We start from the raw sequence: 20,269 nt of genomic DNA, 5'->3' as shown, positions 1-20,269 counted from the left end.
GCCCGATCCATCACATCCCGGCGTGGGGCAGGTGGGGCCCTCTGTCTTGAAGGCCTTCCAGGAGAAGGGGGTGCCGTTCAGCATACCCTCCTTCTGGCGCTTGGCAGCCAGTGGGCACCCGTAGGCGCTGCGGTGAGTGGCGTACTTCCCGCTGATGTGGCCCATGCTGTCGCAGCCTGGCACTGGGCATCTGGAAAGGAGAGACGGGTTGATTTGGGTGGCACTTGCACTGGCAGTGGGAAGAGGACTGAGGAGAAAACATGCACACAGCTAAATACACACACTTCAATACAGTTTACATTTATTCATTTAGCTTTTATCCAAGGCGACTCAGAGTTATGTTACAAGGGCCACTACGCTACCACCACCCCAAATACTCTATGAATCGAACACTGTATCTCTAATAAAACTGACAATGCAGGTCAATGCAACAACAAAAATATATATATATTTATCATTTATATATTTAACCAAAATATTTCAGCAGCACTGTTCAAAATGATGAAACAAAACAACAAAAAAATAAATAGGTAACATTTTATGAGCTGTTTAGTGATGGTTAATTAACGGCACGTGGAGAGAGGCTATTTAGAGTTGGCATAATCACACTGAAGCTCATTTGAGCTGCGCTCGGGTCTTACTTTAAGAGTTCAGAGTCCTCTTTGTCATCCTTTGTGGGGGTGGTTTTCACTCCTCCCTTTTTGGCACGAGGGCATCCAGATAAACTGCCAAAGGAGAAGAGAAGAACATGTTCATTATTGTGTGTCTGAACAAGTGATTCATTAATGTCCAGAGAGGCATTTGAGTGTATGAGCAAGCAACACGAGAGCCATAAGGTTACCTTCTGTGAGAGGCGTAGTTCCCTGTGATGTGTCCAGATCCGTCACAGCCTGGCGTAGGACATCTAAAGAGGTCAATAAGTTCAGAGTTAGAGTGCACATACACACACACTTAAACCAAATCAATGACAGCCACATCCGGGAGACTGAGACATTGCCTTAATGTGATATTTATGCATTATATTCATGTGCTGTTTATATTCATTAAACTACTACTTTATGCTATGCAGATCCGTAGAAGAGTAGCTTCCACTCATTGGATCCAAACCGAATTAGCAAAATCAAATATACAGTACAAGTCTGGTAACAAGCCCACAATATGTTAGGCTAAAGGCTACATGCATAAAAGGCTCTTCAGGTAACTCATTTATTTCCGGTGGAGCGTTAACTGTGTTGCGGCATCTTCAATATTATGCTCCTTGCATCTCCAGCACTGATTATCTTGTTTGCCCAATAGCAACAATTTGAACACACACACAAATCCTTCTTTAGATGCAAGAACCAAGCGGGTCCATGCAGACACTAATTACATCAACAATAGCGTCAGGTTCAAACACACCTGGCTCCACCGCGGAAATAAACGAGCTACCTAAAGAGCCTTTTATGCATGTAGCCTATCATCAAACTACAAAATATGCTCTCATCCAGATCAACTATGGGTTGTGCATTCACAAAAGGGAAGTGATAGCAGCGTATCTAGGTGAAAGGAGTGATGAGTTCAAGTGCAGTGGTCAGTTGTGGATGTCAGTGAGGGGCACACAGTGCAGTGCAGTGCAGTGCATGGAGCTGAGATGAGAAGCTGAAGTTGCATTAGACACAGCTTAAGTACTTCAGTTCAGCAGTGTGAGCTGCACTGAGGTCCGCAGGACTTGTCAGCGAAGAGGACAGCCAGACAGACTGGAGGAGGAGGAGGAGGAGGAGAGGGAAATGGTGGGATAGAGAGAGAGAGAGAAGAGAAGGAGAGAAATGACAAGAGAGAGAGAGAACACACACAGGAAGAGAGGAAGGTAAGATAAGAAAGAAAGATTCTTAACACTATGACTGAAAGACTTTCGATAGCAAAAATTTTCTGTCTTGTCAGAGAATTTTGATTTTAAGTAATTGTGTTCATAAGAATCAGAAATTGAAAGCATTTTAGTGAACATTGTTGTAGTGTGTTATCAAAAGCAGATTTGATACAGTCAAGAGAAGAGAAGAGATGGTAGGATTCACACAGATAAAAAAATCACACAGGAACAAACACTACAGAGATTTATCTGGATGTATGTATGGATACTTTGTGATTACTAAATCACTTCAAACTCTTCACATAACAGCATATCACTAGACATGCAGGGCTTGAAGAAGTGCAACTCTTATTCACAGCCCAGAGTTCAACTGAGAAAAAAGCGAGAAGCTTTATAGTAAAAAGGAATGTGTGGTGAAGGATACATAAAGAAGGCCATGAATTACTACAAACAGTCACATGCAAAAGTTGGAACTAAATAAAGGGAAAAGATCTGTTCAAACTTGTGTCAATGGGTGCTAATGTGGGATGAGAGACTGATTAAGTGTATTGCAATGGTTAGTGCCAAAGAGAGGACATCAGAGACATGGGTCTTTAGGTGGTGCATTCTCAAGAGAGGTGGGGAGTTAGTATCAGTACTAAAGCTGTGCTTTACCTGCGGTGTGATGCATAGTTCCCTGTTATGTGACCACTGCCATCACAACCTGGTGTGGGACATCTGAAGAGAGAGGGTTGAATCAGTGATCAGCCCAATTTCTGACTGCAAAAGTGGAAGGGCCACTATCCTATATTTCATTTCAAATAATAATAACAACTTGATGTCGAGAAAATAAAAACAGTTGGAATATGTAGCACGTTTTTGTAAGTTGGAGGAAGCCATGCACAGTACACAGTTTCCTTGCTGCCTCTCCACTTTCTTATGCTCTCGTTTTTTTGCAGTTTTGCGATTTGAAGTTAACCTTGTAGATACTAATCGCAGATATACTCTGCCTTGGATTACCACTAAACAATGCTGGTTGTACATTCGATCACTTACAGCAGAAGCTCCTTCTTGGCGTCCTTCGGGGAGAACTTGACCTTGTAGCTGGAGGTGGTGACCTCTCCGGGGTACTTCCTGTCCTCCAGACTCTCCTGCGTGCCGTCCTCTTCCTCCCCCTCGGAGGAGGCGTACGACTGCGTGCTGTGCTCCGGCTGTGGACACACAAATGGACGTTCAACATAACCATCAGTGAGCCCGTTTCTCTTTCTACCCACGACTTAATAATTACACATAATAACACCAATAAAACAACACAAACAACACAAATAAACACACTTCAATGAAGACTACCTTCAGGAAACAGACTCATTATACTAATATGCTAATATGGCATTGTAGCTGGTGAAGTCTTGGGAAAACAATTATATTTTTAAGATGCTACTTCTGAATTAGCTGCACCTTGCTTAAAGTCATATTTTTAAAGCAATATGATTCTATTTAAAAACCTTCACAAACTTAATGCTACCACTACACAAACTGATTCCTCTACGAGAAATCAAAATGTAATATGATACTGTCTAAAACATTCACAAGCTAAAGGCTACCGCTACACAAACGGATTCCTCTAAGAGAAATCATAAAGTAATATGACACTACCTAAAACATTCACAAGCTAAAAGCTACTGCTACACAAACGGATTCCTCTTAGAGGAATCATAAAGTAATATGATGCTATTTAAAACATTCACAAGCTAAAGGCTACCGCTACACTGATTTTTCTTAGTCCTCACCTCCTCCTGCTCCTCCTCCTTCTGGTGGAGGGGCTTGGTGTAGTCCAGAGGCCCCTCCCACTCCTCTTGTTTGTACGTGTGGGCGGAGTGAGGCGAGGTGACTCCGCCTTGCTGCTGGGAGGATGAGGAGCATGAAGAGGAAGGGTCAGGGGACTGCACTCCTTCCCTCTTGGGCTTCTTCATGCTTAGGTCCACTGCCCCGTTTTCGTCCACCTCAACGTCCATTTCCTGCACGGTAGAAAGTTTCACCATGGTTAACCGATCAAGAGCGGAAGAGAGGATAGTTATGTGCATCCAAGCCTAGCTACTGGAAAAGGTATAAGCTTGTGAAACATCAATGCATTGTGTTGCATTTGCTAAATTCTTGTTCAAAGTAAACTCAAAGCAATCAAACTAGTCTCACTTGTTTGTTTTTTCGATTAAGATAAAGATAGAGAAGGAAAAAGGAAACCTATGGTCACTGTTGTATAGACCGGTCAGTTGTATGGACCACCGGTCATCGTGATTACTCTTGGAGGAAGGCAGTGTGTTCTGTACCTTGCCGTCCGAGTCCTGCTGCTTGGTGCTGAGGTTCTCAGGCCTCTCCCAGCAGCGCGTGGACAGGTTCAGGATGGCGGTAGCAGCCATGTGTGCAGCCTCGGCGTCGTGCGAGTAGTCGTAACCGCTAGAGGACGACGACGAGCTGCTCTTGGCGTAGCCTCCTGATAGGCTGTGGCTGGGTGACGAGGCTTTGGGGAACGGTTTGGCTGTGGGACGCACAGAGGAAGATGGACGTGTGAGAATGGTCCTTCAGTCTAGGTCAGGACAGGCTCAGTTTCAAAACCGCTATTTCTACTGCTGGTACAGAGATCACACTAATCAACAAAAATAAAGAATAGTGACTAGATTATTTTGAGCCACGACAGACCACAGTACTGCTGAATATGTCTATAAGGTACTGTATATATATAATATATATGTAATGGCATCTGTCCACTTTGTACATTTCTATGGAGTAAACAAAGTGCTTACATTTGAAGGCTTTGGGTGAGGTTTCGCTGGTAGGCATCTTTGGGGCGAGCATTCGCTTGCCAAACACTTGCACGTCGAAGCTTGCATAGTCAAAGGACACCTTGGAGTACTTCTCCAGCTCCTTGGCCAGGTTGGCGCGAGGGGTCGCTGGTACCACGTTAGGCCTGTAGCTGCTGTACTGCGGGATTTCAAGCTGCTTAACGAAGCACATGGGCCTGGGAGGGAGGAGGAAGAGGGGGAAGAGGAGGAAGAGGAAGGGTGGGGAGAGAGAGAATAGAGAAAGAGAATGAAGTAAAATAGGCTATTGGAGTCAACTGGGAGGCATTATTTCTCATAAGACATAAGTGTGTGTGTGTGTGTGTGTGTGTGTGTGTGTGTGTGTGTGTGTGTGTGTGTGTTTGTGTGTGTGTGTGTGTGTGTGTGTGTGTGTGTCTGTGTCTGTGTCTGTGTCTGTGTCTGTGTCTGTGTCTGTGTCTGTGTCTGTGTGTGTGTGTGTTGGGTAGGGGGTTCTTTTTTCTGGGACATAATTCTGCTGTAATGTGTTTTTTTTTTAACAAAACTGTTCTTTCCTGGCCTAGTTTCAGAGCTGAGACAAGAGAGCGAGAGAAATTGTAATTAATTGATACTGACCTCATCCTCTGGTCAGAGAAATGAGGCAGTATATGAGTGGAATGATACATGGTGATGGCTACAGACATTTCCAGAGCATACAGAGCGATGAGCGCAGAGCTGAGGACAGTGTGTGTGTGTGTGTGTGTGTGTGTGTGTATGTGTGTGCATGTGTGTATGTGTGTGTATGTGTGTCTGCGTGTCAGAGGGGGTTGGTTACCTCAGCACTCTGTCGGAGTGGCCTCCTGCGATGGCCGGCTCGCTCACTGAGGGCTGGCTAACATGCGGCAGCTTGTCGTGGCTCTTGTCGAGTTTCCTTTGCGCTGCGATGGGGCAGCCTGATAAACTGGACCGACAGAGACACAGTGTGAGGGGAATCCTGCTTTCTGATGTCCTCGTGAACGAGTTTAATCAAAATATAGTAATTGACGAAGGCTGCCTATGCCACTACGTGTGGGTTGCTTCTCCCTATGTTTTTTTTTACATTTTCTAATATGAAATAGACAGTAAAATAAAGGCTTTAAAAATAATTGTTAAGAAAAGTGCCTTGGATTTCACTTTTTCTACAAAATGTATTAAGATTACCAAAGAGCAATTAACTGTTAACTATTACTATATGGTTTTGATGAAGGAAACCAAAAGCATAATAACAATGCAGGCTAATTTCACTTGATGCACTTATTCTCTCCTACAGTATGTGAATGTAGCATGGGCTGTACCTGCGATGTGTGTTGCGGTTGCTATTGACATGTCCCTGACCATTGCAACCAGGAGTCGGACACTTCAAAACATTTTCATGCATGGCCAAGACTAGGGAGGGAGAGAGAGAGAAAGAAGAGTTATATAATGAAACTGTTAGAGGAGAACAATATTATTAATGTATCGTGTATTACTTAATGTCTCTCAGGTAAGCAACAGGAAACACTGAGAGAGAGAGGGGAAGATGAAAACAGAGACGAAAGACTGACACTGAGTGAGTGATAGACAGAGAGGCAGAGGGGCAGAGACATAGCTGAGAGATGGTGAGCCGTCGAGAGAGAGAGAAGCAGAAGATGGCTGTCCGCTGCACTTACTCTCTGGAGGAATCCTGTCCTTGTGAGGGCAGCCGGAGAGACTGCGGTGGTGAGGGTACAGTCCGGTCACGTGACCCGTGCCATCACACCCTGGAGTTGGACACTTGACCTCCTTCTTGTCAGACCTAGAGCCCTCTGTGACAGGACAAAGGTGGACATTTCAGCAGGACTTTCTCTTGTCACATGATTCAATATTTACAATGTTGTTGTTCCTGTGACAATGACAATAAGGACCTATTCTATTAAGAAACAATGCCCATGAAGTGATCTGCAAATTGTGATACAGTACTTGGGAGACCTACGAATGACTACATATGCTAACACAGCTAACCTATGATGAGCTATTTCAAGGGACTTTTTTTATTCTTCTCTAAAATGAGTAAACCGTAATTGCCCAACTATTAGCCGCGACTTCTACATTGATTTTGCAAAATTTCTTCAGCTACGAGGTTAATACATGGGGGCAGTTAATATGGTATTAATATGGCTTTGTTTCTTTTAACTTGCATAAAACACTGTCCTGCGGCTTATACACAATGCGGCTAATACACAGGAAACTACTGTAGTGTAGCTAAGATGACCTTTGTGGCCGTCTCCTTTACCTTTCCCGTAGAACGGCCTGCGGGGCGTGCTGTCGCTGGCTTTGCTTGACCTCTCGTCCTGGCTGTGGTAGGACAGGGGCTCTGAGGAGCAGCTCTCCTCCGCGGCCCGCTCCACCTGCTCGGCCTTCAGGGCGATGGCCTGCTCCAGGAGCCCCAGGTTGCCCTTGGTCATGTCGTACGTCTCCGACTCGTCCGTGACCTCCGACCTGTGAGAGACACTGTCCACTTCCTCCTCTTCCTCCTCCTCCTCTTCGACCTCGTATTCCTCCTCTTCCTCCTCCTCGTCCTCCTCCTCAGAGCGCAGCTCGATGACGACGGTGGGTGAGCCCTTGTTGGAGCCGTGTTCCTCGTCTTCTTCTTCCTCTTCCTCCTCCTCTTCTTCGTCTTCCTCCTCTTCCTCCTCCTCTTCCTCCATCAGGTCTTGTTTCTCTTCCTCATGAGGCACCACCTCTGAGAGCACCTCCTGGGTTTCGGCAGCAACAGCAGCAGCAGTGGGCACGACAGGCTCTGCTACGGTCTGCTCCTCCTCTTCCTCCTCCTCTTCCTCCTCCTCCTCCTCCTCACCATCCTCCTTCTCTGTGTCTTTGGTGGGCAGTCTTTGATAGTTCCCGCTGTAGTACTGGTGGTCGGAGTTGTTCTTCTGACCTGAGCATTGTCTCTCCTCCTCTTCCTCCTCCCCCTCTTCCTCGTTGTCGTCTTCCTCCTCCTCCTCCTCGGCGGTGGTCGGCTCTGGGGCCGAGTCGTTCTTCAGCTGCTGCCTCATTCTGTCCTGTTCGCTCATCTCCTCGTCCTCCTCGTCTTCGTCCTCCGCTGCCTGGATCTCCTCGGCGACCTGAAGTGCCGCCTCACTGTCTGCCTCCATAGTAACCGGCTGGATGGGTGTGGTCTCCTCTGGCTCTTTGGGGAAGTCTGTATCAGAGGGTGGGGCCACTTCGGTCTCTGGCTCTTTCTCTTTAGGACTAGCTGGTGTATTTTCATCTGTCCAGAAAAAAAAGACAATTTGATTACATTGTCCTGCTTCATTTTAAACAATTTTAAAACAGAAATGTTTTTCTTTACAATTTCTAATGCTTGTGTTCATACATATAGTACAAACTTCATCACATCAACATCAACAAACTTTCAGCAGTAGCAGCTATGCATTTACTAGCGTTTGCAGGTCTGAGCTTATTTCTTAGAGTGGCATACTCAAAGTCCAAAAAGAACAGCAGCAGCAACGCCACACTGGTGTTAGGTGAGAAATACATGCAGAACTATTTCATCATGTTGCCAATTTCTTTCTCTCTCTCTCTCTCCTTCTCTCTCTCTCTCTCTCTTTCTCTCCGTACCTTCCAGTCGCTCTGCAGTGCTCTCCTTCTCGGCCGGCTCTGTGTTCTTCTCGGCCGCGGCTGCCTCTTCGTCCGACTCGGCTCCTTCCTCCTTGGTCTCCGCCTCGCTGCTCGCGTCACTGTCGGCGTTGAAGCCGTCGTCCATGGCCAGCTTCAGGGGATTGGACTTCTTCTTTGGGGCGGGTTGATTTTCGTCCGCCTCCGCCTCTTGTTTCCTTTTCTTGGCCAGAGGGCAGCCTAGCACACTGCCCAGAGATGGCAACAAAATGGCAGGTGAACTTGTGGACACTGTGATCAGGCACCGTGTTTTTGAATATTACATTCTTTGCTACACTTGCTGTGCAGTACTTGATTCTGATTGGTCAGTCAAGCTGTCTGTTACATCTGATAAATAGCTGGAGCTGTTTATAAGATGACTGGCCATAGGAAAGCTTGTTGTATTAGTGAAATAGTGATCCAATAGACAACAGAGATCAATAAAGCAACTTTACACCAATAATAAATCCTTCTCAAATTCATTATCTTCATAAAATTACTGATTTATTTGGCAGCTAAGTGTGTGTATGACAACATAGAGACAGATCGTCATTATTGCCAAATTTCCCTCTCAAGGGTGATAAAAGATGACATCACTTTGTGCTGTGCGACTAAGTTATTGCCAATATATTACACATTCTGCCAACAGTAATCTTTTATTGACTACATTTTTCAATTGTTAATTGATGGAGTATATGGAATTACCTTCTGTGCCGTGCGTATTTTCCACTGACGTGACCCAGGCCATCACATCCCTGAATAGGACAACTAAAAAGAGACCACAGGCAATGATTGATTCTATGTTCAAAAAAGCCATTCCTCCGAGGAGTAAACGAATATATATGATGTGCGGTGTGTTGCGTTAGTTCTTAAAACAACATCGACTTTCAAAATGAGGACGTGTTCTAAGTGAACAGATGGCCCCTCTCTCGGAAGTCCCAACAGACACCGTTCAAGAGGAATGTGTTTATTAGAGAAGCGATACGATGTGGTGGATTTGAATTCTGTTTTATCTTGTGTCTTAATCAAGGCTGTTTGATGGTATTCGTAAAAGTGGCTGTAACCGTGGCGCTTGTATGAATTATGACCAATTCTAATGTTTGTTTTTTTTTCACTACATACCTCAGTTCTTGGCCAGCAAGCTCCAGGGGCACTGTAAAGCAAAGAGAGCATAAGGAGATCAGAAGGGGAGAGAGAGAGATGGCATACGCCAGCAACCTTTCACATCTTAGAGAGCTAATAAACTCGGCTGGCGGTGGACTAAATCATGTGGACTCGTGGTGATGAGGGGAGATGACGTAAGGGGCCGTGTGAGGAGAACGTACCTCGGATGCCCTTGGAGCGCGTCCGCGTCCGCTTCTCGTCTGCATCCTGACTCATCTGGAACACAGACACAGTCAGGGACGTTACAAAAAAAAAAACACCGTCTGGGTCTGCCCCTCCCTTAGCCACTCGATCCAGAATACATTTCAATAAAACTTTGAGACAGATCACTTTGTATATTTCAATACAATTTTGAGACAGATCACTTTGTATATTTCAATAAAACTTTGAGACAGATCACTTTGTATATTTCAATACAATTTTGAGACAGATCACTTTGTATATTTCAATAAAACTTTGAGACAGATCACTTTGTATATTTCAATAAAACTTTGAGACAGATCACTTTGTATATTTCAATAAAACTTTGAGATAAAGCCTCAGTTACATGGCAACTTCACTTGGTTTATGTAAATACAATGCAATGTATTGATGCACTGACTCTTCATCAGTCAATATATGGTACTGTGTATTGTAGCTATACCATAAATAACACACCTACTTTATTCCTTCAGATGGTCCCTTCTGTGTGCCACCAGTTTCTCACCTCATCTATTCTTCGTACATTATATCCCTCTGTCTATCTCTCTGCACTTCCACCTGTCTGTCTCTATCCTTTGTTAAGTCTGCATTTCACCTATACTGTACATCTCCTCTTCTCTGCATCTGTTTCTTCTTCTCAATGATCTCCCCACAAATGACTTCTCAGATACAACTGTTTTCTCATCATCCACACTGTAACGCTCCATAGCCATAAAAAACCCTCATATTGGGATCTATCCCTTGCTGTTAAAAGGGAGGTATCTAATTGTTCTGCTCTAAGGAGCTTTCAAGCTCAAGTTACAATTGATACAGACACACTCCATCCTTCTAAATATGCACTCAAACACTACTAATCAATACCAACCCACTGTACAGTTTCCTTTCAAAAGGAACTGAAGGAAGGTTGAACAAAAGACAGAGAGAGAGAGAGAGACAGAGACAGACAGAGAGAGGGAGGGGGGTCTATAATGACCAGTAAGCACTATAGCGCTATAAGCACCAGGAAGTCTCTCTTCTAATACAACATATGTACTCAGTGCTACAGTCCAAATATAATGCAGAGCATTCACTACTCTCTGTGTGTGTGTGTGTGTGTGTGTGTGTGTGTGTGTGTGTGTGTGTGTTGACTGAGAAGTGGAATTGTCCTCACTTTGCCTCTCCTCGTCCTTTTGGTCTCACAGCTGCTGTCTCTGTCCCCTCTCGTCCACCTCTGGTTCAGCAGCTGTCCTCTGAACTCATTTTCTGTAAGAGGGTACAGCAGTTTGTTACTTCCATTGTCTTAACAGCTTTCACTATAATAGCATCCATTAATGCGAAACTCAATTATAATCACATCTTCAATATAGCAAATGTCTGCTCATGGAAATTGTGCCATTATTGTTCGAGAGGATGATGAGAATGTGTTTGGTTATGCAGGTCACTCTTAAAACCAATAAGCACATCTCTCTCTCTCTCTCACACACACACACACACACACACACACACACACACACAGAGAGAGAGAGAGATACATACACAAAAATTCTAATTAGTGGACCATTAAAAAGAGATGACCAACTATAATGTTCATCAATGTATATGCACGGCAGGGATACATCCCAAGGGACATACACGCATTCTGTTCTCTCCTCTAGTCTTTGAACACTATACATCATCATATGACACGACTTGCGTGCCTTCACCGTTCTGGTGTCGATTAGGGCTCTCCTCTCCAAAAGAGAGGAAAGCCGCGTCCCAGCTGTTTCAGTGGCCTGCTCATTACTGGCCGCCTAATACGTTCCAAGAAGCACCTGGTGCCCTGTCGCTGTCAAACCGGTTTCGCATGAGATCCCCCAGAGAAATATGACTATCAGTGGAATAAAACGTTTTAAGTTCACCACGGAAAACTTTCAACAAATTAGATACATCGCATTGGAATACTAGATTAGAAAGTCATCAATAAAAGCAATGCTGGTTTGTACAGTTCGTGACTGAGTTATGGAAAGATGTTAAGACTTCGACGTAGTTTATGTTGTGTTCCTCACGGTAACGGTTTCTTAAGTTGACATTTCACAGTATAAATAGGCTAACGTTGAAATTGGCAAAACGTTATAATGAGTGAAAATGATGATTGCCAATATGGACAAAGATTATCTAAAACGATGAACAAGGCAACCTTAGATTAAACAAACTTGATCAATATAAAGAAAATGTGTAGGCTGTTCCATAAAGCGGTGAAAAACAGAATTCATCACAATTCAATATGGCTGAATGCAATATGCCGGAGGCAATGGTACAGTAGCCTAGTCAAAGAACATCTTGGACATTTATGGATGGATGGAATATTGCATTTTCATGGATTTTGTTTTTTACAATTAACCTCAAATTCAGTATTTTTGTAACAAAAGACATCATAATTACACAAATGGTACAATTTCATACACAGCAAATATTTTTTTAAACGAAGATGTACATCTGGAGCCTTTTGTTCCGTAGGCCCCGGCATCGAAAGCGCAGCATTCAATTGCACGTAGCCATTCCTTTCACAATTTGTACAGTACCACGCCTATGAACGACTTCCATCAACCGAGAAGTAAAAAACCTTCCGCGGTGTTAGAATAGGGGTGGAACCTACAAATGCTAGTCTTTTGATCGGTTCGCTTTGATGGATTCTCCTTTAGCGCTAGCGAGGAGCTACCTGTCATTCTAGCGTAGCATGGACGCTTTGTTTACCCTGGGCCACAGGCTTCTCTAGGTCCCTAGCTAACATCAGAACAAGTTCTATCCATGCATGGTATCAAGCCAGATCATGCTGCGATATACACCAGAGCACCTGCTGCCAAACTCAGAAGCCTACCAGGCAGATCACTTCGGTAACGCAATAACGTTTTTTTTTGTAGGCCTCGGCTGTGGTTAAGCAGAGTGTCGGCACTCCAATGAACACTGTAATGACAAAACATAGGCTTAAACTTGTGCGTTAAAAGACGCTGTCTGCTTCGACGGGTATATAGTTTTGCCAGACTTTCTCATGACGCACACAGAACCAAAGCGTCTCTAAAGGCTTCGACAGAGCGCCATACTTGATGCTTCCCACATAAGAGTATTTCTTATAACTTGCATAACCGTTTCAGTCGATAAAAGCCATCACAACAAATATTGTTTTTACACAAAGCAGTATAACAACTTCAGACTAGCAGGTGCTTCACGCAGGATAGTTTTCTGTCGTTATATAGACAGGTTAGACATTTGACCATAATGAATATAACCACAAAGCTTTAACTTAGACCAAAAGGCCTTAGAAACAATCCATCTGTAATAGATTATAATAAATATGAATATCAACTCTTTACACCTCTCTACCATTACGCCTTCAGTAACTGTCATTCAATATACCAGTCAACACATTTAAAAGGCTTCTGGTAATAAACTGCATCCCCATCGTACAGCTAGATCCGTGTATTATAGGGAAATAACAATGGAGGATGAAATAGTAATATACACACAAAAGATACGAGGGTAACCAGCAACTGCTTCTTTAAGAGATTACTAGCCCGGCGTCCATTAGGTTACAAAAAACAGCAATGGTGGGTCCGTTAACGCACCGATGTATAAAATAAAGATAAACGCACAATGCAAAATATCTACATTTCTGCAACATATGATAATGTAGAATATATACCATATTCCACAGTCTTGCATAGAATCCTGTATCAAAGATATGGCCTTTTTGATCCAACTTCAGTGTTGAACACCGTCTTCAGCGCTTCGGTAAGTCGCTGTCTGACGTTCAAAAACTCGGACGTCTCGATCACACCGAAACCACAACGTCTCCACGGTATAGATAATGTTATTCACCTATTCTAAATCGGAATGTTACTAATTAATTCCGATTGCATCGTCTCCATTGCTTTGTCGACGAGAATAATATAACTTACCTACCGTTCACGGGCCATTGTTCACCCCTCCTCTCCCTTATGTTGTGACATCATCATAGTAAAACCTACAGCATAAGATGGGCAGGGCTTCTGATACTGCCTTGCACCCCCACTATCGTATCACACAACACACAACGGCTCTATCCTTTGAACATAATTCTTATGCATATACTCGGATTTGCTGATGTCAGAACCACAGAGGAGATAAGGGTAACAACCATAACAAAGGTGCAAAAGCGTGCAAAATGCTCTATAATGTTGAAGTGCCGTTTGTAGGCCTAATATTTGCAGTTAACAGTTAACTTTTGGCATCAGCGATCGCATTACAGAAGAGGGAATCTGTTACAGTTGTCATTCGAGAACCCCCCATCGCTATACACAATGGTACTACCCAGCTATTGCAATACATGAACACCGAAAGAACACGAAAAGAGTTTGGCCAAAAACATGTTTGCCACTTCTTTTACATTCACACCTGTATTATAGACCACTGACTACTGACCCTAAAGTTCTTGAGCGCGATCAGCCTTATGAAGTCTCTTTAATGAGACATTTCATTACAATTCCAGGAACAGTTCGTTCGTTTCATGCCGGTGCTCGAAATGAACGGTGTAGCTCTACGGAAATTCAGGACCCAAGACAGCGCGGGCAGTGATTTCATTTCAGTACCATGGACAGGAACGCACATTAGCCTACTCTGCGCAGCCGGTCAAAACAAAAAGACCTGTTCTCGTCCACTATGCTCCTCCATATTATTCTTGCTGTTACCTATGCCACATGGCCTCTATGATTTGACTGTTTAGGCCTTTAGCCTATGTTTATCGAGAAAAAAAAACTATGTGCCGTGTTGCCTACACGTATGAGCAGAAAGGTTAACTACGATTTAGTATACTGTAGTCTAGGTTAATTTCTGTGCGTTGTTTTCCGTGGACTGTGCTTCCAATTTGGGATTTCCGTTGCCTGGGTGAATATGAATATTGATTTACACATCCAGAATGTAGTTTTGTTACAAGGAACTACTTTGTTTTGCGCAGTAATACCGTAGAATGAAATAGGTCTGCTGCGGAATAGACGAACCACAGTTATCTAGCTGGGTTGTAATGACTTCCATTTTCAGCATTTAGCAACTCATTCCCAGAGTACAGAACTTGCTACAGGCTTGTTCTTTCAGCATGACCTAAAATACTATTCAGTTATTAATAAACACGGTATAATAGTTCTTTACTGAAAGGCTACCAAAGGTTATTTTAAACATACTACTAACAATTAGTAATAATATAATTTGTCATTTCTAGTCATTTATGTGCTTAAATTGAAGTTATATAAAGTGTAGAAAAGTTTGGCATAAAGTCTGGTGAGGTTGTTCTCAAGAGCAACTCTGAAAGACTTTTTGAATATTTAATGAGGCTCAACTTCTACGATTACCAGCTGGGACTTTTTTTCTACTCGGCCACTTCGCAAAGCTCATCACAGATGGGCAGCCCTGTTGCAGTCGCATACAATTAAAGCTGCGCTGCTGCTGCTACAACGGGTCCGAGTAGGAGTATAAATATTGCATACGGTGCCGGCTGAAAGAATAGGATGAGGGAACCCCCGACTCACACAAGTCCCCTCCCATCAGAGACAGATGGAGTGATCTGCCAAGCCGGCTGGCACTCCCCGCTCCTCCTCCTCCTCCACTTCACCCCACCCCTTTAACGCACACACACAACTTTTAATACGCCGGAGGACTGACTTCGTCCCTATAGAGTTTGAAACACATATCCTCGAGGGAACAAAAGTTGCCTTTGTCTGAAAACTGTCTGGACTGCTTTGAGTTTGGGGAGTTTTGCCCAGCACAAAGAGCCCTGGGTCAGCTGCTGATTTAGCACAAGTGTTTCATTGTAGAAAAAACTATCATCATTTTAGGTTCATCGTAGCCTACCACCAGAAAGTTACCCTCGAAATAATTATGACAGAAATCTGAACAAGTATTAATTGACAATGACAATAGTTATGTAAAATTGTTAAACTAATACAAAGACTGATAACAACGCCACTATGTCATCACATCGTTTAGATAATATAAATGTAGGCCTATGTATATGTATAAACAACGAATAAACATCTTGAAATAAGACCATTTCAAGTTGGTAGCCTACAAAAGCTGACTAGGCCTAAATACAGAAACTAAAGTTAAACAACAACGTTCAGATTAGACCGTCTGTTTCTAGCGTCTAGTTGTGACATGCCAAAGAAACATTCAGAAAAACAAAGTACTAACCTAGAAAACTTCCGCACAGCTTCATCTTTGCGGTGATTTTCTCGTCCCTCACACCGCCCTCAAACTCTGAAAACTTACTTCACTCCAGAGAAAGTTACAAAGGGTAAACTTACAAGACTGGGCGGGGATATCGCCAAACTCTGCGCCTCCAACCAATCAGAGACTCACTGGCGATTTATTGTCTACTTTGTCGGCCTATCAGAGCTGAGAGCTCTGTCAGTATCCCAAAACAATGCCCATTGAAAACGAAAACAAAAGGTTAGTAGTGTCTCCTGCAAGTCATATGGCAAATCCAACGACTTCCTCTTTCTTTCATCGCTATTCCCATCAGCTGCCTCTGCATAAGTCAACCAGAGTTTTCACTTGTAATGTAAGTTTTTGAAATATGTAAGTGCGAAGAACTTTTTCTCCTTACTGATTAAAGCTGTATGCCCTTCTGGGCCAGTTTTAGCAAGTCGTGTCTTCTTTTATGCTATGCACAGTATTTATCACACAAACAGGGTATTTGTTTGCTAGCATGATGAAATGAGCAGGGCCTACTGTACACAGGGATTAAAATAAATAGATAGATAGATAGATAGATAAACACTATGATAAAGTTTAATAAAGTTACAGAATAAATTAAGCTACAGAAATAAGTTGTCAGTAGGACAGTTTCTAAATGTATCAATGGATAACTATTTACACATTGTCATATCAAGGAAAGAAACAGATGAGCCAACATATGGGTGACAGTTGTGAAAATGGGGAACTTCTGTTTAATTCTGGTGTCATGTTATTTGGAAGCTGCAGGGCGTGATGCTATCCTCCTTTTGCTCCTGGCCTGGAAGACTCCCCCAGTTCACTCAGTTCATCAAGAGTCCAATCAATCAATTACCCAGTCAATCAATAGGCATCCTATCACTGACAGACAACTATCCGCAACCACTCTCTCTCTCTCTTTCTTTCTAAAATCTCCTTCACCCCCTCTCTCTCTCTTCCCTATGTCTCTCCACCCACACCATCTCCGTCTGACCGAACTCAAATCTGTTTCTCTCTCTCTCTCTCTCTTTCTGTCTCTCTCCTCCACCCTTCCCCTCACCTCTTGGCACTCTGCGAGCAGGGCTGTGTAGTACAGAGGGGAGCAGCATATGCCCCCAGTTAAAGCTGGAGCTCTCTCCAGTATGGGAGCTGAGCTGAGACTGACGACCCTGATGACAGATGGCTGTGCTGATAATGATGGCTGGGTGCCCCCTCCCTTCTGTTACCATGGTAAGTCAGCAGAGGGGGAGGTGGGGTGGTACAGGATGAAGGATGAGGATGGGGTGGGGGAGTGGTGGAGGGAGAGGGGGGGTCAATGCTTATTATTGAGGCATTCCCTACTGAATGCACCACAGGCCTAAAGAAAGTGTGCCAAACTTTAAGAGGCTGTTCGCAGCTTAGCAGACTGTGCAGAGGAGATAGCACTCAGTGTGTGTGTGTGTGTGTGTACGGGGGTGTGTTTGGCGGCTAATGCGAAATAGCTTGCTGCTCCTCACCCAGCGCTTTGCTGATATCGCGCCACAGGACGCCACTTGAAAACATGGGTGTTGTAAAAGTGTTGCCATGGGGATTGCATTTTGTCGGCGTTCCATAAAACTATTAATAAAGTCTTTAAAGCTCTGTGTGCTGCTGACACATATTTGGCAGTGTGTATGATGCTCCTAACCCCAGTCTTTCATTAAACATGTATGATGTGGGACTGGGACTGGGACTCCTGGGAGACACCAAAGACAAAATCAGTTTCCCCTCATCAAATCACCCACACAGATTTGCCTCCAAAGGACACGTCGCAACAGAAGCTATATTCGCTGGGTAGATGGAGAATAGCTTAATTATTGGGCAAATTAATCTATTCAATGATTAAGATTTTTAAAGATTTTATTGGTGTAATCGATATAATCAGCAAAGCTAGGCAACACCACCACAACACAAACAAAGGTCTTGTTATCTTTAAAAATGTAAAGGTCTTAGTAATAATAACACATAGTAAAATTCTGATCGTGGAAATACCTTCAGTCAGAGCTTTCATGCATACATATAAGGACACACACACACACACACATACACACTCAGCACGTACAAAGCAACACACTTGTCTCATCCCCCTCCTGTCTGGCACACAGGCCTGATTAGAATAACAAAGAGTGCCCACACTTTGGGGCGGAGCTTAGAGCCAGATTTCCAGCCCAGTGAATGAGGGGGCTCTTATAATGAGCTTTGTGTGTGTGTGAGTGTGTGTGTGTATGTGTGTGTGGGTGCGTGTGTGTGTGAAAAAGGGCTCCTCGCTACAGCTGTCAGCCGGGAGAGTGATATCAGGGCAGAGCAGCTCCCTCTTTTTGTAAGATTAGGGCGAGAAAAAAAGGGGGGGGGGGGCAGGGTGAAAGCATGACACAAAAACATATAGCAAAGCAATTATATCAGTCTGCTCAGAGGAGTAAAAGTATGTCTGACTATAGTGCGTCAGCACTGATTTTCACACTTCAATCATGAAATGTTCATACATTTGCAAAATACACCGTGTTTCGGAACAGAAATAGATTTCTGATTTGAATTGAAGCATATCATTTTCCTATACTTGTTAGTTGTAACATCTTTTTTTTTGCAAAACCAAAACAACAAACAAACAAACAAATATAAATTAAATTTGGAAATACATTTATAACAACAATGAATTAAGTAACAACTATAAAAGAGAGTAAAGTGATTACTCCATGCACAGAAATGAAAGACTTTTATATGGCTCTAAATTGATCACAAAGGTCCTCTTTAGAGTTATGAGTTTCGGCTATTAGCAGAAAAACATTTTTCTGCTCAGGATGAAAAAATAATCTTAACAGTAATTCATATGTTAAAACATTGGCACAATGCCCAAAAAGGTTCTTCATTGTAGTTGAATTTATCAGAAAACTTCCTTATTTCAGAGTTGTAAGAATCTGTAAACTTTTAACAAAGTTTTCAGGCCACAAAAATGAGTGTCTCAACTTTTCTGTTCAGTCCTTTGTGTCCAGCAGGCCTGCCGTCCAGAGACGGGAAAATGGGCCAGCAGATGTCCTCTGGCATCAGGTTTTTCTTGTCTTGAAGTCTGAATAAGACAAAAGTGTTGGAAGGAGAAGGGGACAAAGTCCATTCATTCTTTTCAACCCCCCATGTAACCCCCCCTAGTCTCCGCACCAGTTTTTAGTCCCTTCAATAAGACAATCTCACTTCATCTCACACACACACCTGCCCTCACACCCCACGCACCCCCATCTCACTAATTAAACACACTCACTTTCTAGACAGTAGACAAGCCTTGATTGGTCAGCATCCCCTCCCCCTCCCCCTTACCGCTAATATGCCCCCCCCCCCTTTTTTTTCCAAATGGCAGTCCCCACTCATTCTGCTTGAGACCTACAATTATTACATAACCCCACGTTACTTGCCCCCACTTTAAACATTTCAAAAGTTTAATTGCTATTTTTTTGTGGAGGAGGGGCATAAAAGTAGTCCCACTTATACCCCCCCTCTGAATATCCTGGGTAATTGAGTTGCCACCTGTGCCTTTCCAGTGATCAGAGTTTAGTCGCCATGGAGCTGGAAAGTATGGCTGAAATGATGGGCTAGCTCGGCAAATCCTATGGGCCACGTTGCCAAGGATGCGGGGGTACCTCCCCAGCCTTTTCTCTGCCAAAGTGGCGGCTGTGTCTGCATCTGTATGCAAATAGACTGAATGGTATAGAAAGTATGTATGGTGAGACTGCACAGAGTCCTCTCACCAGGGGACATCATAGCTAAATTGGATCATTTTGGAAGCAATTTTGTGGGCAGTAAGCTGTTGACCGGCTGTTATGGGAGACACTTATTCAGATGTCTGTGCCCGAGTGTGCCATCTGCAACAGTTCAAAGAATGTTTATGCCTCAGAATGAGGGTACTCTGTGCCTGCGTGGCACGTGTGGCATTCTGGGAAATTCTGGCATTCAGTTTTCTTCTTGTTGATGCAGTACATGTTAGATAAGAAGGGTTTGAACAATTGTGACCCTCAGTTACCAGTTGCATGGTTCCATTTTTCACAATTAAGATGAAGTTTAAGTTTTGTGTTTTCACAAAAGGCCATAAAAGAAGCGTACAAATGATATCAAAAAAGAAAAAGTTCTGAAAAGTCAGAAATAATGCCTGTGAAGTTGTGTGATGCTATCTGTCTTTTTGTTTGGGTGTCACCATACCTAAAATTACGTGTCAATGGACTTGCATTCACTGACAGAAATGTCATATGATGTTTACTGCCGTTATCTACTTTGAAAAAGCTCCAGCAAAAATTGCTCTGCTGGTGTAAATAGCAAACTTCTTGTGACTTATTCCCCCTGTACACAGTAAACATGATTTTGTTGTGGACGTGTTGTGGACGTGAAGCAAAAACTGTCAGCTTGTCAAGTGCAAAAAAAGTTATTACTA

At 43.4% G+C, this 20,269-nt stretch overlaps 1 protein-coding gene across 1 annotated transcript in view; it reads right to left on the bottom strand.

Moving 5' to 3' along the window:
- Window positions 1-13,622, bottom strand: part of myt1a (myelin transcription factor 1a) — an 18,823-nt gene extending 5,201 nt beyond the window's left edge. The window contains 19 exon segments of the mRNA XM_062540311.1: window positions 642-725; window positions 842-904; window positions 1,669-1,699; window positions 1,702-1,736; window positions 2,501-2,563; window positions 2,882-3,036; window positions 3,616-3,843; window positions 4,153-4,361; window positions 4,627-4,841; window positions 5,456-5,581; window positions 5,955-6,045; window positions 6,309-6,443; window positions 6,911-7,888; window positions 8,239-8,483; window positions 8,980-9,042; window positions 9,397-9,427; window positions 9,600-9,654; window positions 10,790-10,881; window positions 13,558-13,622. Coding sequence (XP_062396295.1) covers window positions 642-725; window positions 842-904; window positions 1,669-1,699; window positions 1,702-1,736; window positions 2,501-2,563; window positions 2,882-3,036; window positions 3,616-3,843; window positions 4,153-4,361; window positions 4,627-4,841; window positions 5,456-5,581; window positions 5,955-6,045; window positions 6,309-6,443; window positions 6,911-7,888; window positions 8,239-8,483; window positions 8,980-9,042; window positions 9,397-9,427; window positions 9,600-9,654 — 2,807 coding nt within the window. The 5' untranslated portion in view covers window positions 10,790-10,881; window positions 13,558-13,622.
- Window positions 13,623-20,269: the final 6,647 nt, after the last annotated feature.

Source organism: Sardina pilchardus, chromosome 7 (assembly GCF_963854185.1).
Source record: "Sardina pilchardus chromosome 7, fSarPil1.1, whole genome shotgun sequence".
Taxonomy (NCBI): domain Eukaryota; kingdom Metazoa; phylum Chordata; class Actinopteri; order Clupeiformes; family Clupeidae; genus Sardina; species Sardina pilchardus.
This window is presented reverse-complemented; position numbering and strand designations above follow the sequence as displayed.